Raw genomic sequence first — 27,763 nt, forward strand, 5'->3', positions numbered from 1 at the left:
GCCAACACAAGAACACAAGTCGTGAGGGCAGCTTTATCTTTGTCCCTCTCTTAGATGCACAGGATGGAGAGAACTGAGTCTTCCGGTGTTAAGCTGCATTTACAAGATGAGGGTCCCAGCAGTGTAGGCAGAGGGGTTGTCTCCACCCAGGTGACATTAGCGCACACTGGCCCAAAGCGGAAATGATGGGCTTTTTGAATGGAAGCCATCAGAGTGTCCATCAGGAGGTAGATAGGGAATAAATAGTTGTCGAATGAGTGAGTGAATGAGTGAACGAACGAACCAACCAGGGGGCAAACAACTGGACCAGAGACCCGCAGCTGATCCGTGGAAGAGTGGATACTGGTGCTGGGGTATGTCTGACCCCGAAGCCCCTACTTGTAGTGATGTCACACTACCGGGGAGCGCAATGAAGGGTGTGAAAGCAAGGTCATTTAAGCACAATCTCTATGCTGCCAATGGCTGCCCCCTGTGTAACCAGGAGAAGGGCTACAGCATCTTCCATTCAGATAGCAATTCTTTCCAATTCTTCCACTTCCATCCAGCCCTCCATCGGTGCCCACAGATGTCACCACCTAGAACCATCCCCCCTGGTTATAGGGCTGGAACCCTCATCACTTGAATGTGGGTTCATCCCAAACAACTCAGCTTGTCCCAGGCCTGGGCCCCACACACTCTCCTCTCCTCCTTCACGTGACTCATGGTCCTCTCCCCCCACACCCCCACCCGACCCCTCGTGGCCAATGGGTCCACTCACCTCCTCTGCCACTGGCCATACCCCTAACTCTTTGCTCATCCCCGTTTTAAACGGGGTCCCTCAACAACTGGGAGTTTTAAATGCTTTGTGACCAGCTTGAGAATTTTCCAGAGGGGCTGTGTCAGACAGTTAATACTCAAGTAGTAATCCTTTTGTAACCTGAATATAACTGCAGACTTCCACATCGAGAATGATAAAATGGTGTGGATTTAAAAGTATTTGGAGAACTGTAAAATGTCTAGGATTAAAATTTCAATACCATTTGTGCCCAATAAATGTGAACTCCTTAGTAACTTAAAACGGTGCTATTATGACTCAGGTCTGAAAATTATGAGTCCTGGTTGAAGAAATGGGAATAACATGTGAGGGAATCTGCTCCCATCCTTTACCTTGAGGGATATACTGTGGTCACACCAAATAGCAGGAATGTGACCTCATAGGAGAACAAGCCCAGAGAAATTACCCGACTTGTTAAGAAAACGATACACTCTCCAGAAGAGAAAAAATGTTATACTTTCCATTAGGATTGTTTATGGAAATGGGGCTAAATTGAACCTGTGTCGGGACATTAACTGGTTCGACAGGACCCCAAGAAACAAGATCATGTAATAGTTTATTGAATGACTTAATTTTTTTTACATAAACCAGTCTAGTCAGTCTGAAGTAGCAAATTAATTTTGTCTATAGAATCACTCACTGAAGCATATAAAATTAGCCTGCGTAAGTAGAGAGAGGAGAATTGGCATTGTGTTGAGCTGATTCACTGGGACTTAAGTAAATGGATTTAGTCTTAATACAGCTAAAGCCTTGAGATGTTTAATAGAGAGCTGATCTGAAGCAAAGCATTAATTCATCATTTAAAAAGTCACCACTTGTGTGTTTTTGTTGCTTGTTGAAGGATGGAATTATATACTTTGACTTCGATCATCACCCAGCACATGCCATAGGACTCGAAGGGAAAAATTAGCTTTTGTTTAAGTCACAAAATTGTTTGGCTAGATTGACAGAGAATTCATCACTTTTAACCCTGACCATGACTTAATAGATAGTGCTGTTTCCCTGGCTTCCTTCGGCTTCCAAATATTTTCAATGAGTCATTTATGTCATGAGTGTGTGATGCCAGACTCTTCCTGACAAGAGTGAAGAACAGGGCTATTTTCTTTTTGATGCAGGGGTGAACCTGGGAAGCAAATTAGCACCTTCCATGCCGCTGGCTGGAAGAAGGGGCCGGGGAGGAGCTTACGAAGTCGTCCGTGTCTCTCTCTCGAATGGAGACCTCTGGGACCCAATGGAGAGCATCCATGCAAAGGTCAGTTGTTTCATTTTCTCTCATTTTCTGGACTTCTCTTATATGGCTCAAGTTTAAAAATCACGTTACCTGCATTCATATTCTTCTGTTCAAGTTTTGTCTTTATTTTAATGCTGACTTTATTCTTCTAGAGTGAAATCTTGATTCTTAAGAGAAAATACACACCAGTTTTGATGTGACAGTCCTGATGAGTGGCCCAACATTATTTACATCTGTTGAAAGTTATTTTTCCAAACACACACCGGGGCTAACATTTCCAGATACACAATTTCTCTGTGTGTTTTACTGGAGTGCTGGGTATTGTTCTGTTGCATCAACATTTTGGTTTTATCCATCGATTATTGGTAGAGACATGTTAATGCGACTTTTAAGGAAGTTTATAATGAGTTTTAATGCAGTTTTGTGCTTTGTTTACTTTGATACATATTTTATTTGAGCCTTCTATGATGTAAAAGAATAATATAAAATAATTGCAATATTAGCGATTCAATTTAATATTTTGAGGAGTTTTAGCTGCCAAATCTACGTGACTTTCTTAAATTTCAGAACTTGATGAAACAGTTGGAAAGTGATAAAAATCTATAGAAATATGAGCTCTTTGGGGAGATCATACAGATGGCTTTGTCCTTGTGATATGTGGAACTATTTTTAGATTATTTTTCATAATAGAAAACAGATTTTTTTTTTTTTTAAAGAGCAGTTGAGATTGTGAAAATCCTCTGTAGCTTTCTGGAAGGGCTGCAGTGGGCCACCTTTATGTGAGTAATGATAATATGATTTACATCATTATTTTCTAGAAAGGCTTTCAGTTGAAAGTGAGCATTCAGAAAGGTTGGAGATTTGGTTAAAGGATCCAAATGCTAAATCTGCACTTTTTGAATATTTCTGTTTCATGGAGACTGTTGTAAATTTAATATACAAAGTATAAGTCACTCATGGTGGTATTGATGGTGTTTCCTAGAAGAAAGACTTAAGACATTAAAGAATAGTTCATTGTGCCCTTAATCTGAAAAATTAGAAATGATATGATAGATGCAGAAAAGAGAAGGATACTATTTCAGAAAGTATGTCTTTAAAATATTTATAGGTGCTAATTAATAATACAAAAATATGGAATAATCTAAAGTTTCTTGGGTGGTGGAAACCATTATGGGGGCTTTCCCTGATAGGAGGGTTGCCAAACTTAGTAAATAAAAGTACAGAATGCCCTTTAAACTTGGACTTCAGATAAACAGTGAATTTTGTTTGTAAGTCTGCCCCATGCAGTATTTGGGACATTGTTATTTATCAAAATCCACATTTAACTGGTGTCCTGTATTTTATCTGGCCTCCCTATCTGGGGAGCGTATCAGAGCAACAACCTGATGAGGGTTCTCGGCATGTCCTTGGAGTGGACCCGTTCAGGTGGGCTCTGGTTTCGGACCTCCAGCTTTCTCCTCCCTGCCAGCCAGCCGTCATGTAGACATCAAGAAGCATCTGGCACATCTGCTTCTCGCCACAACCTGATGACTATGGGCCACCAGCACCATCTTTATAGAAAACTTAGAAAACAATTATTATTTGATAACTGTCTTAGCTCCTCTGCAATTCTACCTCCTGATTGGAACCATGCAGGTAGTAGGCACATACCAAGTACACTAAAATAACTCCAGGTTACTGACGTTACTTAAGAAAATAGGGACTTAGGTGATTTGGGGAACAGCATTTTGTCATAATGCCATGGGGCTCATGGAATCAGCATCCTGGCTCTGTAGTTACAATGTGTACCCATCTGTTCTGGTTAACCACTAAGAGCCCACATGATAAAGGGTACATGTAAATGTCTGTTAACATGCTTGTACACGTGTGCCATAATCCTCCACGAGGTAGATGTGCGCACCTGTTGTGAGAATAGGGATTCCGCCTAATGGTGTGTATGTGTGTGTCTTGTTTTCAAATTGAACAGTCAACATTTTAATTTCAAACTGCATCAATAGGGTATATCCTCAAGTATGCAAAACCTACATTAATGATTATTTTTTCCACACCACTCTGCCTGCTGTACCGTAGAATATAGTTTTAGTTATACATTGTTGCTTTTCTGCTCTGCTCTTTTATTCTTTGCTCTCCCGTATGTTTCTAGTCAATCAGTCTTTGACAGTTTTAGTTTTGGGGAAGGCCCAGGCATCTTCCTTTTTATAAAGTGCTGCCAAGGGATTCTAATGAGCACACAAGATTAGAACCATGGCACTATTGGAAACTGCTAGAGTGGTGGTCAACCTGACTGAGATGATTCAGGCAAAAGTACTGTCACATGGTCTCTCTCTCTCATTCTCTCTCTCCCTGCTCTGTGATTGAAATATATCTGGATAGGATATTATTAGGCCTTTTACAAATCAAGGCATCATTGCCACTGATAATTTACTTGAAAGAGTAGGGGATGGGAAAGAACGTGACCTTTGCATAAATTGGAGCTTCCAGCGTTTTGTTTGTTGCTTGCTGTTATTTTGATCTATAACTTGAGAATAAGCTTATCTGCTTTTCCTCTCCCTTAGGGTGGTTGTAAGAATGAGATGAAACAATGGCTGTAGAAATACATCAGGATCTAAAATCCAGCTACACAAATGTAAGGTGATACTGCAAGTTTAAAGTGTTTTATGGACCCCGCTCCAATTTCATGTCCTGAAAACACTCAATCCCGGACCCAGGGAAGACATGTCAGGATGTGACTCGACCAGGAGATGATCTCTGTTGAGCCCAGCCTTTGAATGCTCCAGGAAGTTTCCAACTTCCAGCTTTCTCACATGAGGATGAATATGTAGAAACAGTGTACGAAATGGAAAGTAAAAAGGCAGACAGATGAGAACATGAAACCAAAGCTTCCCTTAGCATATTGTGGGTCTCAAATACCAAATATCAGATAACAACTAATTAAAATGGCAGAAGTAGATGCTGCTGCATGCATTGAAAGAAGCCTTTCATTTCTTTCGAAGGACTTCTGCTTCAGGCCTTCCAGGGAGACTTGTCATGGGGTTCCCCATCTAGTGCTCGCCTCCCCTGCATTTCCATCCCCCAGTAGCAGCCTCCTCTCCCAGCATTTTGTCACAACAATGGCCCTTGCCAAGGTCATAGGTAGCCTCCCAACTTCCAAAGACAGCCTGTGCCCTTCACTCTTTATCTCATTTATTTTGACACTGAATCCCTCTCCTTTGAAATTCTCACTTCCTCTGGCTCCCCAGACCCTGTTCTCTCTTGTTTCTCTTCATATGTTTTTAATTCTTGCTTTTTATTCTTCTTTTTGGCTTTGTCCCTTAACTGTTGGTTTCCACTGACTTTCTTCTGACAGAGGACTCCCACTGGCCGTGTCATTCACTTCTGTGGCCTCACTGTCCCCCAGAGCAGCAGGGGGGGGGCATTCACAGGAATGACTACAGCTACATCAGCCCCCACACCTGAGCTCCTGCCGGGTGGGAAGTACCCTGTCAGGTGCATTTCATATGATGACCTCACCATCTGTCCTCTAACATACATGGACTTAAAATCCACATCACTCACTTTGCTTTGATTTCTGAGATTCAGTCCCAACTTCCAGTGGATTTCTGGCACCTCCAGCTGAAATTGGCACCTCCCAATTATTTTAAATGCGCTGTGGCCCAAAGTGGACACAGCCCCCTGTCCATCTTCCCTACTTTATTTAATAGCTCCTAGAAGATGAGATTGTCATCCCCTTTTCCCCTCAGGTCATGAGGTTGGAGACATCGTGAGGTTGAGTCCACTGGCCCAGCATGTCTAACACATGGCCCTTTCCCACCATGCCTCATTAGTCCTTCTCTGCTCCAGACATTCTACAAATGCAAGCAGATCTAGCCTGTCACTAAGACACAGATCTAGCCTGTCGCTTTCCTGCTTCCTACCCATAATGTCTGACTTCAAAGCCAGGTTCCTTGCATGATGCCCAAGACGCTTTATAGGCGGGGCTGTCCTGATGCTGAAGGCCTTACTCCTACCTCCCAGCCATTGAGCTCATCCCGGTCAGCTTACTACCTAAACATGCCATGTTCTTTATTGCCATATGCTGTGTCCCTGATATCTGAAGCCCCAGCTTAAATTGTACCTTCTCTTGTGAAGCTCATCTTGAGCTCCCCCAGACAAATCGGTCCTTCCTGTGTCTCTGCCCTTGTCGTCACAGCATCTCCGTGATGTGCAGTCACGCCGTGCACACACTTGACTCATGCAGGGGGAGCCTGGCACATGGCACAGACAGACGCTGCTGACACAAAGCTAGATCAGACGTATATCCCCGATCTGCCCATGGAGCAGGAGGGGTGGGCATGTGGGGACAGCTGCATCTGCTGCTTCCTCAGGTCCTTCCACCTCTTGCCGGACAAGCTGCTTACTGCCTGAGAGCAATGCCCGTTCTTCCCGTTGGATACCATTTTACAGCAGGGCCAAAAGAAAACCAGCTCAACTATGTTCAACCCAAGAAACAACGTTCTAGAGAGAAGGGCCATGTCGAACTTGTATAAAAGCGTGAAAACTGGGGTGCCTGGATGACTCAGTTGGTTAAGCATCTGACTCTTGGTCTCCGCTCAGGTCATGATCTCAGGGTCGTGAGATTGAGCCCCATGCTGGGCTCCGAACTCAGCACAGACTCCACTTGTCCCTCTCCTTCCCCCTCTGCCCCTCCTCCTACACACACACTCTCTCTCCATAAGGCATTTTGAAGATTAATGTAGACTCTGCCTTAGGTACTGTGGCTTTCTGTGTTGGCTTTGGACCCCACCTTCACATGGTGTGGGACCCAGCTCTCTGGCACAGACCATGCTGTGCTTTCATTACTACGTTATACTTCTAGTTCTCCCACCAACCTGTGCCTTCCCTGGGGACAGTGGCTTTATGCCCTCATCCCTTCGTGCGGTGCTTGGCATCTAGTGGAACAAGGTAACCAGCTTTGTGGCCTGGCTCTGAGTTTTCCTCTGTGCCCGGAGCCCAGGTCCCTCACTGGTGTGAGGATGGCCACTGCTACTACGGAAGATAGGGCAAATGAAAGTGAACATTTGCACTCTATTCAAATGCCAGAGGGTGCCTTGGGAGCCTCTCCATTTCTGCAGAGTTTGCAAACCACTCTCCAACTACCGTAACTTTTTAGACGTTGCTGACCTCCCTTTAGCAACTACAGGGGCTTTTAAATCATGTAGACGTCTTTTATAGCTTGTTGGAATGCTGCATTTTTCACTTTTGTGGTTACTAATGTCTTATCTGCAGTGACTGCCCACATTGCCTCTCTGTTCCAGGAGGGGTCCTGTTACTCCGTCTGGGTGGGTTTACATGGCCAGCCCTCCACAGGATGACGTTCCCCTTCTCTAAGAGATTATTCTGACAATTGCAGGAGTTGCTTCAGGCCAGTTCTTGGTGTCTGCTTCTTGGCTGAGTAAGCTCAACAGTTAGCCTTTCCGGCTTATGGGACATTGAGCTTACATTAGCTTAAAGCTGGCCAATAGTGCTTCCTCTTAAGAATATAATATTAAAATACCCATCGTAAAGCTATTCCTTAGAAATGTATTATTTCCAGACCATACAGTCTCCTAGGAAGGTCTGTACCCCTGACCCCCAACCACTTAGCTCCCATTGGACCCCCAGCCCCACTCCTCGCTTGACAATCCCCATGAGACTCTGTGGGCACACAGGGGGCCCCTGTTTCAGCCTCACATAACCCGCCCAGCCAGGACCATGCCCAGCCTTCTGGGAGAGCGGGATCAGAGGGGGAGGAGCCGGCGCCCCTGGATCTTCAGGAAGGCACCTGTCTTCCATCAGTCCCAGGTACCGCGTGAGGAGAGAGGTGTGGGCACGTGCGGAAATGGATTCAGACTCCTGCACGGCCTCTGCCCAGCCGGGTGCTGTCGGGCTGGGGGCGAGCCTCGGCCGAGCCTGTTTCCTCTTCTGTAAAGGAGACGGTCGCGGTCGCCTTGCTGCCTGGCGTCGCACCCTCAGCACGCTCCGGGAAGTGTCAGCCTCTTTTCCTCTCTCTCAGCTTCTTCTGGGCCTTCTGGCAGGGCTTCTCAGCCTCGGCGCTGGCGCCCGGGAGGCTGGCTCGTCCCTGTCGTGTGTGCACAGGCAGGCCCGGCCCGGGTGATGGAGGGCGCTCCGCATCCCCGGCCCCGCGCACCAGACGCCCGCAGTGCCGTCCCCGGCAGTCATGCCAACTCCCTGTGTCCCCCGGGGAGGGGGACGGGGAAGACCTGCCCCTTGAGAGCCACTGCACTGGGGGCAAGACTAGGAAGGCTGAGGACAGCCCCGGAGAACCTTCCCTTGACCAGAGGCTAGTCAGCCTTTTCTGTGAAGAGCTCCGCAGTGATTCCGCAGCGCGGGCCCCGCGCGGTCCGCCTCAGCGCCCCGCTCTGCCCCTCGTGGCGTAAAGGCGGGCGTGGACGGTGCCTAAACAACCGGGCATGGCTGTGATCTGAAAAACTTCTCTGTGGGCGTCAAAATTTGAATTTAAGATAATTTTCATGTGTCGTGAAATCTTTTATTTTATTTTTTTTAAATCATTTAAAAATGTAAAACCATTCTTAGCTCACAGGCAGTGGGCCGGACTTGGCCTGAGGGCAGGCTGTAGTTTGCAGCCCCTGAACTAGGTGTCCTTACGGTACAGATGTCCCCCCGGGTGCCCCCAGGGGCCCTGCAGGGTGGGAGCTGTGCGCATGCGCAGGCCAGCGGGTGGCCGCGCCCCAGCTGGAACCGGACGTGGCCGGTCCGGCGACTGAGCCCAGGTCCGTCACATTCTGAAGTCTGGGGTTCTTTCCGGAGCGCTGTGCTGCTTCCCCAGGAAAATCTTCAGCTTTTCTCCCCTTGTGCATCGCATCGGGACGGGTTCGTAAATCCGGACTCCGGCCGGTCCTGATGGAGGGCAGGCGTGCTCTCCCGCTCGCTGTCGGGCCGCCAGAGGCCTTCCGGCTTTTGAGCGAGATGTGAGTGCTGCTGCCATCCCTCCACGGCCTCTCTGTCCACTCCTCCCGCTCGGCCCACACACGAGAAGGACAGCGCAAGCCAAGCTATTGTGCTTGGTCCAGCTGTGAGCCCCGCTTTGGGAGCACGCCTCTCCATCACGGGGGGGCTCTGGGACTGCATTTCCCCGTGGCTCACTGCTAACTCGTTCATTGCTTGTGACTTCTTAGCAAAGCCCTAAGGTCATTTATCTTAAAATTAGCTATTGAATCAGGTCTCCCCACAGTTTCTGCAACTCCCTCCCCATGCCACTGCCCCGCCAGACCTCTAGCATCATAATGGAACTGGGACTTTTTAAATAACAAATTTAGGTAATGCTAGGGGATCGAGTGGTTTGCATTATTTAAATAGAGTTATCATTTTTTCTTCTTTATAATTCTTAGGTAAGACTCTTCACATGACTGAGAGGTAGAGCATATATAGTTGCTTGATAGTAGGAGAAAAGGAGTCTGGTGAATTCTGTTTTCAATTTTCCAAGCATTCATCTAAGCACATGTGAGTACCTGCTGCATTCCAGGTCCTAGATCAAGTTCCTGTGGCACAGGATGGGTGAGCCTCCATCCGCCCTTGAGAAGCTCACCGTTTAGTGAACTAACGATTGTAATAAATTTAAATAAGTACTTCATAAGAGATTTATGCTTTTTAAAATAAGTGATTTTGGAGTAGTTTTAGATTTACTGATACATTCAAAGATAGTACAGAGAGCCCCATATACCCCACACTCAGCTTTCCCTGTTACTCGCATTTACAATGTATGGCACATTTGTAACAATTAATGATACATGGTTTTTTATATTTTAACCTGAACTTTTTCACTAAAAGAAAAAAGTTTGGGGGGTTGGGGACATTTCAAAGAATATAAAATTTCTATAAAGGCTGAAGATTTTTAAATCACAGTTTAGACGAAAAGAGCATACCTTCCCAAGAGAGACTTAATATGTATCAATGTTGCATTTAGTAATTTCACATCATGGGAAGGCTGAGGAAGCCCTCACCTATACATTTACTCTGGAATTTCTCACAAGTTACAACATAACCAGTGGGATGGGTTCCTTCCTGGTTGTTCAATAAACAGTCATGTTGGTGATGAGGTTTCATTCAACCAAAGTTCAAAGTTCAGATTTTTTTTTTTAATTCTATTTTTCCTTGAAAAGTGAGAAATCTTTTTAAATCTATGACAAGAGTGCTTGCAACCAAGTATGTAAAATCATGTTAAAAACAGCCAAATACAGGGCCATTATGTGACTGTAGGGTAACTCCTGTGTAGAGAGCTTGTGTGAGATTTTTTCCCCCTGTATTGATTTAACATGCTCTGGACTCCCCCATTCTTGCACACTTCCTTGTAAGCATAAGGTATGTGTTTTTGAGTGGTAAACACCAGTATTTTATAACCATTTTTTCATTATTGCCTGCCTAAAGAGAAAATTTAATTTTAATTAATTTTAATTAAATTTAAATTACTTTAAATTATATTTTTCTTTAGGGAGAAATTAAATACCAAGAAATAAGATTTGTTAGCTAGAGTTAAGCTCTAGAGGGATACAAATCATTGGTAATATCTAAGGATTTTCAACCCCTCCCCAAGTACCACTTTTTTGCCCCATTAAGGGCAATAGCCACCTACTGAGAATGTATGATGGCACCACATGTAAATGGGCGAAAGGAAATGTATGTCTCCCAGGACTAATGTATGTGCAGAAATCTGCCCAGTGGAGATTGGGGGCAGGTATGAAGAAAAGTTGATTTCTCCCTCTCTCAAAGTCAGTTCTTGCTAGATTTTTTAAAGTATGTATTTTATGTGAGAACAGTTGGAGATTTACAGAAAAATTGTAAAACTAGTACAGAGTTCCCATATACCTCACACAATGTCTGCCCTGTTACTGACTTACATTATGGTGCATTTGTCACAATTAAGGAACCAGTGTTGGTACATTATTACTAACTGAAGTCCATACTTAATTTATATTTTCTTAGTTTCTACCTAATATACTTTTTCAAAGATCCCATCCAGAATCCCATGTTACATGTAGTCATCATATCTTGCCACTTGGTTCTGACAGTTTCTTAGGCTTTACGTTTTTGACGATATTGATGATTTTGAGAAGTACTCATCAGGGATTTTGTAGAATGTTCCTCATTTGGGATTTGTCTGATGTTTTTCTCATGATTGAGCTGGACTTATCTATGTTGGGGAGAAGACCCCAGAGGTAAAGTACCATTCTTGTTACACCATAGCAAGTACTATCAACAGAACTTATCACTGTTGATGTTGACATTGATTGTCTGGCTGAGGTCATGTTTGCCGGGTTTATCTCCTTTCCATACTGGATTCTTGGGAAGGAAGTCACTGTGTACATCTCATGCTCAAAAGAGTTATGCTCCACTTCTTAGAGGGTGAAGCGGCTACATAAATTATTTATAATTCTCCTGCAGGTGAGATTTATCTACTCTCCCTATGTACTTATTTATTCAATTATTTATCCATATCAGGATGGATTCATGGATATTTATATTTTGGGTTGTAATCCAATACTATTTTGTTTTATTTAGTTTTTAAAGATTTTATTTATTTATTAGAGGGAGAGAGCATGAGAGAGAGCATGAGAAGGGGGGAAAGGGGCAGAGGGAGAAGCAGACTTCCCGCTGAGCAGGGAGCCCAATGCAGGGCTCGATCCCAGGACCCTGAGATCATGACCTGAGCCCAAAGGCAGACGCTCAACTAACTGAGCCACCCAGGCGCCCCCAGTACTATTTTACTTATGTTATTGTTTAAATTGGCCATTGGGAGCTCTTTCAGTTGGCTTTGTGTCCCTTTGACATACCCCCATTTTGTGTGTGTGTGTGTGTGATCACTTCCTTACTTTCTGTCACTACAAGAAGTACCAAGTCCATCTTCTGTATTTCCTGCCCCAGCCCTAAAATCAGCCATTTCTCCAGGGAGCCCTGGTTCACTGGAGGATGGTATTAGACATCAAGATCTGGGTGCTGGGTGTGCTTACCAGTACCGCAACGACACTTCTGGGTGTCCTCAGCTGACAGAGTAAGGAAATAGATGTGTGTGTTCTTGCTAGATTTGAGAGAAACAAACTTCATGTGCTGGGTCATGACTGGGGCACACCATACCTTTTCACACAATATTGATTCTAAAACAATTTGATTCTAAAAATTTTATTAAGAGAAAATATACCAGGAATTTGGTTTTTTATGGCTATACCTATTCAGGCAAAAATGAAGAATGGCAATTTTCAGTAACCTAAATCAGTTCTTGAGAATCAAACCTAATCATCAAGTTCCTTTCCCTAAAATGTTATTTTAAAAAATTAATGCCCAGCTTTCCAGCATTTGACCTAACTCTGGCTTTTCAGATTCCCGGAGTTGATCCATGCCTCCAGGCTCCCTTTCTGCTAATTACTGGACATTAATCTGACCTTTTTCCTAAAAGTGGCACACAAAAAGATTTTATTCAGCTGGTATAACAATTCTCGTGTGCAGTTTTTACTCACTGAAGATACTAAGGGTCTTTTGCTTGAACCTACTCATTTTCCAAGCATGTAATTTAAAGACATGGTCATAAACCCGAAACAGAGTGAGAGCACAGAGCTAATGAGAGCAGGGTTGCAGATTATGTTTCTGTTAGGATTCCCCATTCCCGTGGGAGCCATTAGCTTGGCTCCGTTTCCTGGCCTTCCCTGGCATGTCTTAGCCCCAAAGCATCTCACAGGGGACACTCCTGAACGTATGAGGGCAGCCAGCCCAAATTCGGAAACATGACGCATGCACTATTTCCCGTCACTGCTGGCTTAGCAGGGCTGTTTGTATATGCAGGTGACATAGTTCACATCCGTGTTTCCCAAACATCAGTCACCCAGGATCCACATGAAAGATTTCAGTCTAATTATAGAAGCAGCCACACTTAATAGTTTATATGTGCTTGACATGCTGACTTTTTGTTCCAACACATAAAAGGAATATAAATGATTGAAATGAAATGTGCTGTGTACCTCTCTAAATGCATCTGTCATTGGGGAAAACAGTATATCATTTGAAAACAGCCCCAGACATTTCACGGTTTCTTTCTTTTTTCCATCCAGTAGATACTCATTGAGTACCTCACCAGGGGTGCTGTGTACAGCTATGCAGATTAAGTCCTGCATCCCTTGGGGGGAGGCAGGGTCGGTTGGATCCCCAGAGATGAGCCATGACAACCTGCTCAGCTGCTGAGCGGGGTGGCCCAGCCAGGAACAAGCACCATCCGGTAGAGCTCCATGTAAGAGTTGTGACGTGTCACTTTTGTGCAGAAAAATTTTACTGCCTCAACATTATCCTACTTCTCTTTTGACTTCTTTCTGTATACTCATTTAATCAGGAAACAGTTACTGCGAGCCCCTCATGTTCCAGGCCCTGTGCTGGATGCTAGAGATACTTTGCCCTTTTTAAAAAATGCATAAAACTGGGCAATTTCCTTTCAGAACTGCTTTGAAGCTTGCTCAAGCAGAGCTCTAGGAAATGTCAGCTCCTGCGGTCCAAACATAAGGAAGAGCTGAGAGCCCACGAGGGGCAGAGAATTCTATTATGGCTCCTTTGAAATCTAGTCCCTCCTTTTATAGTTCGAAACAAGGCCACTGGGCATATGCTCTCTGGTTGTGCCTCTTCAGCTAATAGGAATGTGTTTGCCTTGCCAGAAGTTCTTGCTGGTTTTAGTGTCTTAAGTGGGATACGTGGGAATGCGTCAGATCCCCGGGAGCTGTTGGTTGGCCCGGCACTGGCCTCCTACGTCCGCGTCTCTGCTCATCTGGAGCCCAGAGAGCCGGCATTTGCGGTCTTGCACTTTTCATGTCTGGACCACGTTGGGCGAGTGAGGAGTTCCGGTTCTGTCGACCCCCTGGCCTCCCGGCCCCAGTCAGGGGAGAAGGGAGCCTTTTCAGGGCCATCTCCGGAGCAGTCTCGGTGGAGTCCCAGAGCTGGGTTTTTCCAGCCTGCTGTTTCATTGGCAGGTACCGGGCCTCGTCTGGTTCAGTCTGGAAGCGTTTCTGGGAATGCAGCTGCCACTGGAAACGCCTGTAATGGGCATAACACAAACCGGGCGTCCTCCGACGGCCGAGGGTTCCGATCTCCGTCCCACATACTTCAGCTGCCCAGACAGGGTGAGAAGAAGCTGTCAGGCGGGAAGGACAGCAACAGCGTCCTGGAGTCAAATGCAAAACATCGAGTGCATTTTTGCTGGTTATAATGGACAGGAACACGGAGCCGTTCTTCTGGCCCCGGCACGCACTGCTAGGGGAGAGCCGGCCAGAGGAGTTGGCAGGTGGGGAAATGAGTTGGAGAGGCTTTAAAGATCTTTTCCTATAAAATAAATGTCCAGAAGCTGTGGAAATGTATGTCTTTAGTTAAGTAAATACCCCCAAAGACAACACATGTACATTTTTCAGTGAAACGTTACCAGTTACAACTGCCCGTGTTTGCAGATTCCAGGAACCCGAGCACACACAGAATTGGCCTATTATACTCATTAACCTCGGAGGCACCTCCTCTCGAGAAATTCCTATGGCCGTGACAGCAAATTAATTTAACTGTTTTATTTGAAGCAGCTGAGGCGGGAGGAGCTCGCCTTCGGATTTCCTGGCTGTGTTTCTGACTCCGATGGGAAGAAACAGGAAGGGATGAGTTCTAGCTTCTCTGCAAACTGAGGCAGCCCACTGAAACCCTCCCCACCTCAGCCTCCTTATGTACAGAGGGTCCTAGCTGAGATCTGGAGCCACACTCTGCCCTGTCCATGCCCGGGGTGGCAAGTTGTAGTGTTGTCTGCTTGTGTTCGCAGGTGACAAACACCTATGACGGATAAGGCACTCTCAGGATTGGAGTTTTCCGGTGAAGCAAGGCCTTGAATGTCATGCTAAGAGGTTAGAATTCCATTCCAAAGGCAGTGGAAAGCCATGGAAGGTTTTGAGAAGTCAAGTGATGTTTGGGGCAGTGGTTTCAGAAGCGATTTGAGATAGAGCATCCGTTTTAGGAAGGAAAGCGGTGGCAAGGCGGTAGATGGGTTATGTTAGAGACGGAACGTGGGGCCCAGGCCTATGAAGAGACCCCAGCAAGAGCTGGTGAGGGACTCTTGTTCTCTGCAGGCCTCTCCCCAGCACCGAGACTGTCTAAGCTGACTGCTCACAGGGGTGCAGGGCTGGCACGCTACTCCCTTGCTCTGTGACCTTTGGCGAGTAACACGACCCCTCTGAACCTCTGCTTCCCCATTAAAAACGGGAACCAAAAAAAATTACCTATTTCAGAGGGCTGTTGCTAAGATGGTGTTTAAGCGTATAGAACATGCTAAGATTCACTGTGTTTATTGTTGTTATTTACACTTCCAGTGCCATGAAGCGTCCCGGAAACCCGGTTTTTAATGGCATTTTAGTGGATCCTTCACTCTCCAGCCACTCAGATCCACCCTTACTGCGCAGAATGAGTCTTTCTTCAACACAAATCTGACTGTGTCTTAGAACTGTTTAAAAACCATCAGTGACAGGGGCGTCTGGGTGGCTCAGTCGTTGGCCGTCTGCCTTCGGCTCAGGTCATGATCCCAGGGTCCTGGGATCGAGCCCCGCATTGGGCTCCCTGCTCCGCGGGAAGCCTGCTTCTCTCTCTCTCCTACTCCCCCTGCTTGTGTTCCCTCTCTCGCTGTGTCTCTCTCTGTCAAATAAATAAATAAAATCTTTAAAAAAAATAAAAAAAAAAATAAAAACCATCAGTGACTCCCCGTTTCTCTCAGAGTAAGACCCAGACCTTTATTTTATTTTATTTTATTTATTTATTTATTTTTTATTTTAATTTTATTTTTTGACAGAGAGATAGAGAGAGCCAGAGGGCACAAGCTGGGGGGAATGGCAGAGGGAGAGGGAGAGAAGCAGGCTTCCACCAAGCAGGGAGCCGGATCATACCCTGAGTCAAGGCAGACGCCCAACCGACTAAGCCACCCAGGTGCCCCCATATTTTCTTTTTTTTTTTTTAATTTTATTATGTTATGTTAGTCACCATACAATACATCATTAGTTTTTGATGTAGTGATCCACGATTCATTGTTTTCGTATAACACCCAGTGCTCCATGCAGTATGTGCCCTCCTTAATACCCATCACCGGGCTAACCAATCCCCCCTCCCCCCTCCCCTCTAAAACCCTGTTTGTTGAGAAACAAAAAGACCCAGACCTTTAATGTGGGGCCTGTGCATTCATCCGTGACCTGAGCCCCCTCCGCCTTCCTCACGCTGTGCCATACCTGCCCCTCCTTGCCGGCCCCCAGAGGCCCAGTCCCACTACTGCTCTGCATGGGCTTTCTACACGCTCCTACCTTCCCTGCCCTAACCCTCCCTCACCTTCCACGTCCTGTCTCCATTTTCCTGGACTGACCTCAGAAATCACCTTCTTTGGTTGGCATCACAGACTGAATGTTTGTGTTTCCCCAAAGTTTGCATGTTGGAGCCCTAACCCCCAACGTGATGGCATTTGGAGGTGGAGCCTTTGGGAAGGGATTAAGGTTAGATGAGGTCGTGAGGGTGGGGCCCCCAGGATGGGAGCAGCGTATTTATAAGAAGAGGGAGAGGCCAGAGCTCTCTCCACCTGTGAGATGCAGTGACATGACCGTCTGCCAGCCAGGAAGAGAGCCCTCACCAAGACCCCAACTATGCTGGCACCCTCCTCTTGGGCTTCCAGCCTCCAGAACTATGGGGAATAAATGTCTGTTGTTTAAGCACGCCCGTCTGTAAGCAGACTAAGCAGTGGTTTTCCCAAACTCCTCGCATACACCACCCCTTTTCAACATCCGGTTAGCTGCCAGGTACCCAGGTCCCACGTGGGGCATGTTACCCGAGCATTCAGTTCAGTACTTCCAGCATGGCGCATGTTACCTGAGCACCCAGTCAGTCCTTCCAGTATGGAGCATGTTACCTGAGCACCCAGTTCAGTACTTCCAGCGTGGCGCATGTTACCTGAGCACCCAGTCAGTCCTTCCAGTATGGAGCATGTTACCTGAGCACCCAGTTCAGTACTTCCAGCATGGTGCATGTTACCTGAGCACCCAGTCAGTCCTTCCAGCATGGAGCATGTTACCTGAGTACCCAGTTCAGTCCTTCCAGTATGGAGCATGTTACCTGAGCACTTAGTTCAGTACTTCCAGCATGGCGCATGTTACCTGAGCACCTAGTTCAGTCCTTCCAGCATGGAGCATGTTACCTGAGCACCCAGTCAGTCCTTCCAGCATGGAGCATGTTACCTGAGTACCCAGTTCAGTCCTTCCAGTATGGAGCATGTTACCTGAGCACCTAGTTCAGTACTTCCAGCATGGCACATGTTACCTGAGCACCTAGTTCAGTACTTCCAGCATGGAGCATGTTACCTGAGGACCTAGTTCAGTACTTCCGGCATGGCGCATGTTACCTGAGCACCTAGTTCAGTACTTCCAGCATGGCGCATGTTACCTGAGCACCTAGTTTAGTACTTCTAGCATGGATCATGTTACTTGAGCACCCAGTCAGTACTTCCAGCATGGAGCATGTTACCCAAGCACCCACTCAGAACTTCCAGCATGGAGCATGTTACTCGAGCACCCAGTCAGTACCTCCATCATGGTATGTGTTATCCACACGTAACAGTTGATTTTGTTATTGGTTTCTTAGGGAAGCTGAAATCTTGAAGGGCAGATACTATGTATTGCTCATGTCTGTATCCTCAGAGTCTATTGGTACTTGATACATAGTAGGTCCCCAGAGATGTTTGAATTAATATTTATAAGAGTCCCTTATTTTTCAATTATTTCATTTCATTTACTTTTTTCTTGGCTTTTGTTTTGGTCTAGTGCTTTTTCATTTAGGTTTGATGAATGCTACAAAAAATATAAAAGTCATTTTCATAGTTTCACAATCAAGCATTTCCCTCAGGTGCTTGCATTTCAAATAATTGAAAATGTTACTATAAACAATGGACTCTTAAGCAGATCTTTTTTTTTTTTTTAGGGAAAACTTTTTCTTTTTTACTTTGTATGTTTGAATTATTTTTTATTAACATAAAAAGTATTTGTTTTAGGGGTACAGGTCTGTGATTCATCAGTCTTAAACAATTCACAGCGCTCACCATAGCACATACCTTCCCCAATGTCCATCACCCAGCCACCCCAACCCTCCTACCCCCCTCCACTCCAGCAGCCCTCTTTTTTTTTTTTTTTTAAGATTTTATTTATTTATTTGAGACAGAATGAGAGAGAGAGAGAGAGAGCACATGAGAGGGGGGAGGGTCAGAGGGAGAAGCAGGCTCCCCACCGAGCAGGGAGCCCGATGCGGGACTCGATCCAGGGACTCCAGGATCATGACCTGAGCCGAAGGCAGTCGCTTAACCAACTGAGCCACCCAGGCGCCCTCCAGCAGCCCTCTTGTTTGTTTCCTGAGATTAAGAGTCTCTTATGGTTTGTCTCCCTCTCTGGTTTCATCTTGTTTCATTTTTCCCTCCCTTCCCCTATGATCCTCTGCCTTGTTTCTCAAATTCAATATATCTGCGAGATCATGTGATAATTGTCTTTCTCTGATTGACTTATTTCGCTTAGCATAATACCCTCTAGTTCCATCCACATCGTTGAAAATGGCAAGATTTCAATTTTTTTGGTGGCTGAGTAATATTCCATTGTATATATATACCACATCTTCTTTATCTATTCATCTGTTGATGGACATCTAGGCTCTTTCCACAGTTTGGCTATTGTGGACATTGTGGCTATAAACATTGGGGTGCACGTGACCCTTTGGATCACTACATTTGTATCTTTGGGGTAAATACCCAGTAGTGAAATTGCTGGATCATACAGTAGCTCTATTTTCAACTTTTTGCGGAAACTCCATACTGTTTTCCAGAATGGCTGCACCAGATTTAGGCAGATCTTTTTTCCCAGAAATATATATGTCATATCTCTTGATTGATTCAGGTGTGTCCCACTTTGTAAGTGGATGGTGCTCCCAGTTTGTCCAAAATGAAGAGTGGAACCTTTCAATGTGTAGCCCCATTGAGATGATGCTCTAAACAGAAGTCAGACTTTGGCCTGCAGCCCTAAAGCTTATCCTTGCTCTACTCTCTCTGCATTCAAACTTCTTTTAGCATACCCACCTCCCGCCATAGCCTGTCCTCACACCACCCTCACCTGGTTTCTGCTTTGCCTCACCTGGGACATTTGGTCTCCTCTCCAGAAATCAGGCTGACTTTCCCCCATATTCCTGGGATTTCTGTTCCCACCCCTCCTTCCAGGCTTGACTCCTTCCCCACCTGTCGCTCCTCTGGTGGCCCCAAGGCAATGTCACAGATGCAGCCCCTCTATTGGAAGCCATTTAGGATAGGGTTGGTGGTCTCATCTTCCACACTTGGCTTCTCCTCTGGGACTCTATTCAGAAGAGCCCTAGGAACCTTCCTGTGCCCATTCCTGACCTCCATCCATGATCCCTTCATTGCCCTTCTGATCACTGCTGCAAGAGCCTTTTCTCATCTCTGCCTTAAAACCACTTCCTTAGGGAAGCTTTGCCTGGTCATCTCATTTAGGCAGGTGCCTGCTCTGTCAGTTGCTATAATTCCATTCAGTTTCTTTCACACTGTGCCATACCATTTTATTTATCTGCTTGTATGTTTGCCTCCCCAAGTGGACTGTCTCTTACAAGAGGATGGAGACATATCTCTTTTGCTCACCACTATTCCCCAGAGTCTACCACAGAGGTTTGTGTGGTAAATATCAATGATATCTGGGTTGGCAGTTGAGGGATGGGGGGTGGACAGATGGAGGGTGGATAGACGGGGGTGGATAGGGCCCAACCCCTGAAGCAGATGGTGTTGATGAGGCCTCTGTGTTCCCTGCCTCCCTTTTGTGTAGTCTTCTTGGGCATCTCGCCATTCCTTGTAAGATCTTAATGTCCTTCTATTTCCAGGATGGGAGACATTGCCCCTTGAAATATTAAGACGTAACTAATAAATTAGCATATTTTGAATTTTCTAAGTTGAGTTTCCTAAACTGGTTCTGTGATAGGCCAACTTCCCAATTACCCTCACTCTTCTGAAGCCCCCTCCCACATGAGTCAGGGTTAGTCTGTGTCTCCAGTAGAATAAGGCAGTAGAGACAGCATGTGCCCTTACACTTTTTACCTTGGTCTCGTGGCTCTCTCACTTTGGAAGTGCCAAGCCCTGAAAACATTTAAGCAGTCCTGTGGAGAGGGCCGTGTGAAGAGTTGTGCTGTCTGGCTGACAGGCAGCATCAACTGCCAGGTATGTGAGTGCGCCGTCTTGCCTGTGAGTGCGCCGTCTTGCCTGTGAGTGCGCCGTCTTGCCTGTGAGTGCGCCGTCTTGCCTGTGAGTGCGCCGTCTTGCCTGTGAGTGCGCCATCTTGCAGGGGGTCCTCCGGTCTCAGTCCAGCCCTCAGGTGATGGCAGCCTTCGCTGACGTCTGACTGCACCCTCATGAGACACCCCAGGATAGAGCCTCTCAGCTAAACTGATCCAAGTTCCTACCCACAGAAACTATAAGCAAAGTGGCAAGCTAAAATGCTGTCTTCAGTTGAACAAAATGGTTGCCTCCCACATAAAACAGAGGCAAGTAACTAATAAAATGTCAACTAAAAGTAAAGGAAAGAAGGCAACACCAAGTCCAAAGACCTGACTGCAGGTGTCCGTTACGCAACAGAGCCTCTCCACACAGGTGCACGTATGTGTGTGAACACGGCCTGCAGTGACAGGCATAGTTCACAGGCTGTCAGACCCTAGGTTGTGGTGACCGCAGAGTTGACGAAACTCGTCTGCTGGGAGAAGAGAAGAAAGTCACTTGTTACTGAAGCAGAGAAAAGGCTAAAGTAACAAACAAACCAAGTGTTTAAGGAAGACAGCCACCATCTTGGTCTCATGTTTGGCTTATTTTTGAGGTATAATTACAAAGAAGTCAGAGTTAGAAGCTAAGAAGAGGTTTCTGCCGGTTTGTGTTTTCCTCCTTCTTGAGGGCCTTACCACGGGCACGCCTCCTCCCTGAAGCCTTCCCTGACCACCCAGACTCCACTGACTCCACGGTCTCTGGAGCCCTCGACTGTGTGGCCAAGACCACCCAGCTGCACATAGTACTTCTTCTTTAGTTTTGTGTGTTGAGGAGAAACAGTGACCTAAATTCAGCCACATTCCTCCAGAGGCACAGCCAGGTTCTAACATCAGGGGTTGTGATCCTGGGTGGGAGAGGTGGGGAGCAGGTACATCCAGCTACATGGGGTCCCCTAGTTGGCAATCCTGCTACAGGTTTCTGAAATCTTCTCTCATGTCTTCTTATGGTCTTAACTGCACCGCCAGTGTCTTACCTCTAGCATCGTGCTGTTTTTTAAATTAGCATTTTTGGAGAATGGGTTCAGAAGGAGTTAATTGTCTCTTCCCATCTCCTCCCCCAGTTACACTTTTGCATTCATTCAGGAAACATGGATGGAATGTGTAGGGTTGCCCCATAAAGCACAGGATGCCCGGTGAAATTTGAATTTCAGATAAGCAACAAATAGCTTTTGAGTAAAAAGTATGCAGTATTTGAATTTGCAGTCCAAATTTTACTAGATTTTATTTTTTTCTTTTTTCCTAAATCTGGTAACCCTAATTGTCTACTCTGTGCCAGACTGTGTGATATGAAGATGAACAAACATAACCCCTGCCCCCCTGGGACATGTAAGCCCAGTAGAAGAGACAAACACCTGTGTAGAGAAAGCACTTCCTAGAGGCGTGTTGGAACCACAGCCAGCACGGGGACAGCAAGAAGGGCCCCAAACCCAGTGCTGGTGGGATCTTAATATTTCAGGGGCATGGCTCAGAGAAGGCTTCCTGGAGGTCTTATCTTGCACTGACCCTCAGCATGGACAGGCACCCCCTAAAGGCTTTTTAGGATCCACTGTACACCATACACAGTAGATGCTGGGCTAAATCGTAGTAGTTTCCCCTTCATAGCACACAGTTTCATATTTTGGTCCCTTCTCACCAAACACATAATTCATAAGTTCTTGATAAATTTCCTGGGCATGTGCTACTTGGCATCATAGCCTTACACCTTTATTTGCAGAGTCCGTTTTTTATAGCTTCCTATTGAAAACGAGCACCCCAAATGGTGATTTACAATCGAAGACAATGTCATGGCACTTATATTGTTTTGGAATTAAGCCCCTAGCTTCTGCCTTCCTGCCCCTGGTTTATCCACCAGCCATCTCAGAGGCAGTTGATGGCTCCTAGGGTCTGCTTTTTCACTGTGGATTTGCTGGGTAACTGTTGCAGCCTGGTTCTACCCTACCACTTGCCTGGAACAGCTTTTGGCAAGGTCAGCGATGACCTTGGTGGATTCCTTGCCCTTTCCTCAGTCTGTGGGATTTTCAACTTCTTGGTATCTGTAGTTGGTGATTTCTTTCTCATCCACCTGCTGCCCCTGATTTCTTGGTCCAGGTTTTTCCTGATTCTCCTCCTACGTCCCTGACTACTCGCTCACTTTTACCCCCTGTTCCTATTCTCCCCCGCCAGCCTTCTAAATCTATGCAACTCATGAGGTTCTGTCTTCTGCCTACTTCCTCTTATGACATTCTCTCTCTAGATCCCTTCTCCATCTCAAGGGTTGCTACCCTCCCTCCCCTCTGTTAACATGACAAAATCCTCACCACCAGCCCTGATCTTTTGCAAGATTCAGGTCCATATTTCCAACTGTCTTAGATCATTTCATTGTGGACATTATGCCATTCTCTCCAGCTGCTAGTCCTTAAAAGCGGTTTTCTTTGCTTCTCTTTGAAAGCTGAGTGACTTATTGAAGTCCATATTTGGCTTGTAACACAGCCAGTTCCTGAGTGTGGATTCCCACCTCGTGTAATACACTAGGAGCACTTTAACTCTCCACCTGATACACCCAGCTCACCAGGTGGCCTCTGTCTTAGAATGGACTCTCGCTAGAATGATGATTCATTGTTGCAGATTACCCGATGAAGAGACTCTTGGTTATCAGTGACAGAAAACCAACTAACGCTTGCTTATGTTAAAAAGGGATCTTTGTTTTCTATTCACAAAACTGAAAAGTTCTGGGCCATTTCCTGGTTTAGACATGATAGGCTACATCCAGGGACTCAACCAGTGTCCTCAAGACTGGCATTTATTATCTACATCTCTTAGTACCTCCCTGTTAGCTCTGTTTCGAGAGAGGCCTTAACTTCATAGTGGCAAGATGGCTGCCAACAGCTCCAGTCTTGTACCTCCTTCTCTGCGACCCCAGCTACAGACATTCTTATCCTCTGCAATGTAGACAAGAGTCCTCAAATTGAGTCTCTGAGAACTAATTTGAGTTATGTGTCAACATTTGAAATGGTCCAGTGTAACCAGAAGCATGGAATAAGTGACTGACAAAGCCTGGGCCATATGCCCACCTTTGGCATGGGGAGGAGGAGATAGTCAACCATAATTACAAGGACCGAGTGGGAGAGTGGCAATTCCTCAAAAGAACTCTGGGTTCTGGGACTGTATACAAGGAGAATGGAAGGCAAGCAGGAAAAAATGTCTACTCAACTGTGCAAATGCATCTCTGCAGTTATCCCAGAAGAGGCTTCATGACAGCTGACACATGCATCATTCCTGGACTGGTAAGTGATAAGGTCTGACCTTTAGCTATGGATATAATATTAAAAGAACTTCAACATGTCACAGCTGTTATTTGCAGTTGCTAACTATGAGATGATAATGCTTCTTATCTGAAAAGAGATGTTCCAGTATCCTCCACTGCAAAGCACACCAGGCATCAGTCAATTTGCAGAGAATATTTTTAAACTTCTAGGATATAGTCGGAGGGCATTTCCTTACATAGAAAATCAAGATTTAAAAAAAGTAGTCAAGATATCGCTTACTCAAAACTTGAATTAATTTTAAGTAGTGACTGTATAGAAGTTCACTCTTACACTATCTGTTAAAAATGCTAAGTAGGGGACCCCTGGATGGCTCAGTCAGTTAAGCATATGACTCTTGATTTCAGCTCAGGTCATGATCTCAAGGTCATGAGATTGAGCCCCACGTTGGGCTCCGTGCTGGGTATGAAGCCTGCTAAAATTCTCTCTCTCTATCTGCCCTCCCCCCCTCACTCGCTCTCTCTAAAAGAAAATTTAAAAATACAACCCTATGGGGGTGCCTGGGTGGCTCAGTCATTGAGCATCTGCCTTCGGCTCGGGTCATGATCCCAGGGTCCTGGGATCGAGCCCCGCATTGGGCTCCCTGCTCAGCCGGGAGCCTGCTTCTCCCTCTCCTGCTCCCCCTGCTTGTGTTCCCTCTCTAGCTGTCTCTCTGTGTCAAATAAATAAAATCTTAAAAAAAAAAACAAACCCTATGACCCAGCAATTGCACTACTAGGTATTTACCCCAAAGCACAGATGTAGTGAAAAGAAGGGGCACATGCACCCCAATGTTCATAACAGCAATGTTCACAATAGCCAAACTGTGGGAGGAGCCAAGATGTCCTTCAAAAGATGAATGGTTAAAGAAGATGTGGTTCATATATACAATGGAATATTACTCAGCCATCAAAAAGGATGAATACCTACCCTTTGCATTGACCTGGATGGAAGCAGAGGGGATTATGCTAAGTGAAGTAAGTCAAGCAGAGAAAGACAATTATCATATGGTTTCACTCATATGTGGAATATAAGGAATAGTGCAGAGGACAATAGGGGAAGGGAGGGAAAACTGAATAGGAGGAAATCAGAGAGGGAGACAAACCATGAGAGACTCTGGACTCCAGGAAACAAACTGAGGGTTACAGAAGAGAGGGGGATGGGGGACAGAGTAACTGAGTAATGGGTATTAAGGAGGGCACATGTGGTGATGAGCATTGGGTGTTATACACAACTAATGAATCATTGAACACTACATCAAAAACGAATGATGTACTATATGGTGGCTAAATGAACATAATAAAAAAATTAATTTCAGAAAATTAAAATGCTAAGTAAATCAGTAGTGAAAGTAAGATATTTCTGGGAATGTTTAAAGTAGTAAAGAAAAGGTTCATGTTGTTGAAAATTTCCTTGACTTAAGTAGTACAAACTTACATGTAAGTGCTGGTGTAGTTTAGGAGGCTCAGGTGATGGGTTGGAAAGGCAGGGTGAAATCTTCTACATACTCATGGTGCTTGGAAGACAAGATCCAGCAAGAATGAGGCTTGCAACAGTCACATGACTGTTTTCCCTCTCACGCCAGATTTTAAATTTTCATGGGTAAGGAAGCTGAAGAGTAAGCTTTAGACCTCCAAAAGATAGAACTGAACCTCTTCTGCAGTCTTTTGGGGTTGAGAGGACAGGGATCTTCCAGACTCTCCATCAGAAGCCTGGGAGGGTCACTCTCAAGGCAGAGGCATTAACTGGAGGTAGGCTGAGTCTTATTAGGAGTGCAACTCAGCCTTGACTCGACTCAATTTCTGATAGGTGAGGGACTGATTACATTGATCCAATCTTGCCCTAGAGGAAAGGCTGCCCTCTCCCTGGTGCAAATATCATCAGGAGCCTCCACGGTATTTTCATATACAATGGCTGTCATGAAATAAAAATTGACTAGACATGCAAAAAGAAGCCAGAAATTGTGATTAACAATCAGGAAACAAACAAAAAATAATAATAAAAGCAGTGTAACAAATAATCCAGATATTGGAACTAGTTGAGAAGGACAAAAATAATTAGGATTCGTATGGTTTTTAAAAAAGCTATAAATGGAGAAATATATGTAGAATTTCAACAGTAGCTTAGAATCTACAAAATAAATTAAGGGGACATCCTTTAACTGAATAAAGCAATATCTAATGTTAAGTATTCATTGGAGAGTTTAACAGCAGAATGTAAACAGAAGAAGTTTGGAATAGTAAACTTGAAGACAGAGCAATAGATGAAAATAAAACACAGATAAAAAATAAGTGGAAAGAACATACCTAAGCCTATGGAACAGTCAGAAGTCTAACTTACACATACTTGGAATCCCATAAGGAAAGGAGAGAGATTGGAGCAGAAGCATCCTCTAAAGATATAATGGCTGAGAAATTTTTCAGAAATGATGAGAAGCAGTTAGATCATACTTTCAAGAAGCTCAATGAATCCCAATTAGGATAAATAGAAAATCCCATCAAACTATTGAAAATTAAAGTGCAAGAAAATCTTTCAAACATCCAGAGGAAAAAAGACTTTCAAAGGAGCAAAATTAAGACTTACAGCTGACTATGCAATGGAAATACACCAGCAAGAAGAAAATGAGAAGATATCTTGAAAGGGCAGAAAGTAAGAAAAACTGCCAACCTACAATCCAGCCCAATGAAAATATTCTTCAAAAATGAATGAGAAATAAAAATGTTAAAGACCAAACAGAGGTAATGAAACTCATCTGTAACAGACTTAGACTCCAAGAACTATGAAAGGATGTGCTTCCGGTTGAAAGAAAATGAACCCAGATGGAAGCACAGAACTGCAAAAAGGAGCAAAGAGCATGAAAAAGTCAATAGGTTGGTAAATCTAAAAGTATTGATTGTTAAACAACCGTAACAAGATGTTTAAGGATTTACAACATATGTAGAAGAAGAATATATGACACCAGTAGTACAAAGGGAAGAACAAATGAAATTAAACTGTCATAATATTTTTGCATTGTTCTGAAAGCAGTAAAGATTCCAATTTAAGATATAGTAAGTCTGGGATGCAGATTTTAATCTCTAATCACTAAAATAAATATACAAAAAAATAAAAGAAGCTATTAGAGGAGAAAAATAGAATAGGAAAAATACATGATTTATTTTTTTAAAGGAAAGGAGAAATAAAGTGCTAATGGGACAAAAAAATAGAAGGATGATAAACTTAAATTCAGCTGTGTCAATAATTATATTAAAATTAAATGGGCAAATTAAAAAACAAAGATTGCCAGATGGAGTTAAGAAACCAAACTCTCTATATGTGATTTACAAGACACACTCTTTAAGTATCAGCACATATAGAAATACAGACATTTCTATAGAAATAAAGGAAAAGGATGAAAAAATATATATGCTATGCACATTAATCAAAAGAAACTCACCAGTTGTAATAATATCAAATATACTAGATTTAAGACAAGAAGCATAATTAGAAATAAAGAGAGAGATTCATAATGAAAAAAGTGTCAATTAACCTGCCATAATTCTATTTGGAATCATTTCCCTTCAATCTGAAAAATTTTGTTAGAATTTATTCAAAATATATAACACAAAAATTAGTAGAATTTAGAGGGGAGATAGGTAAAACCATATGAGAGTGGAGATGTTTTTAAAATAAACTTGGAAATAAAACAATTAAAAAACAATAGAACGTACCAATTTTAAGTATACGGTTTAATGAATTTTGACAAATGTGTGCACCCATCATCCCCAAAATTTACTTTGTAGTCAGTCCTCTCCATTAATCCTGGCCCCAATCTATTCTTTGATCCCTAAAGGTTATATATTTCTTTTCTAGAAATTAATATACATAGAACCATACAATATGTACCCTTTTGTGTCTTCTTTTGATTAACATAATGTTTTTGAGACTTATTTGTGTTGTAATTGGTGTCATCAGTCCATTCCTTTTTATTGCTGAATAGGAACTCATTGTTGGATATGCCACAGTTTGTTGATGGACATTTGGATTGACTCAAGTTTTGAACTAATAAGGAAAAGGCTGTTA

The 27,763-nt window shown here is 44.5% G+C and overlaps 1 protein-coding gene across 2 annotated transcripts in view; it reads left to right on the plus strand.

Annotated features, from left to right (window-relative positions):
- Positions 1-27,763, plus strand: part of ADAM12 (ADAM metallopeptidase domain 12) — a 345,968-nt gene that overhangs the window by 40,549 nt on the left and 277,656 nt on the right. For both annotated transcript variants that reach the window (XM_036113627.2, XM_078076981.1), the window contains exon 2: positions 1,930-2,066. In XM_036113627.2, the coding sequence (XP_035969520.2) occupies positions 1,930-2,066 (137 nt within the window). The remainder of the gene's footprint in view (positions 1-1,929; positions 2,067-27,763) is intronic.

Source organism: Halichoerus grypus, chromosome 7, assembly GCF_964656455.1.
Source record: "Halichoerus grypus chromosome 7, mHalGry1.hap1.1, whole genome shotgun sequence".
In the NCBI taxonomy this organism is placed as follows: domain Eukaryota; kingdom Metazoa; phylum Chordata; class Mammalia; order Carnivora; family Phocidae; genus Halichoerus; species Halichoerus grypus.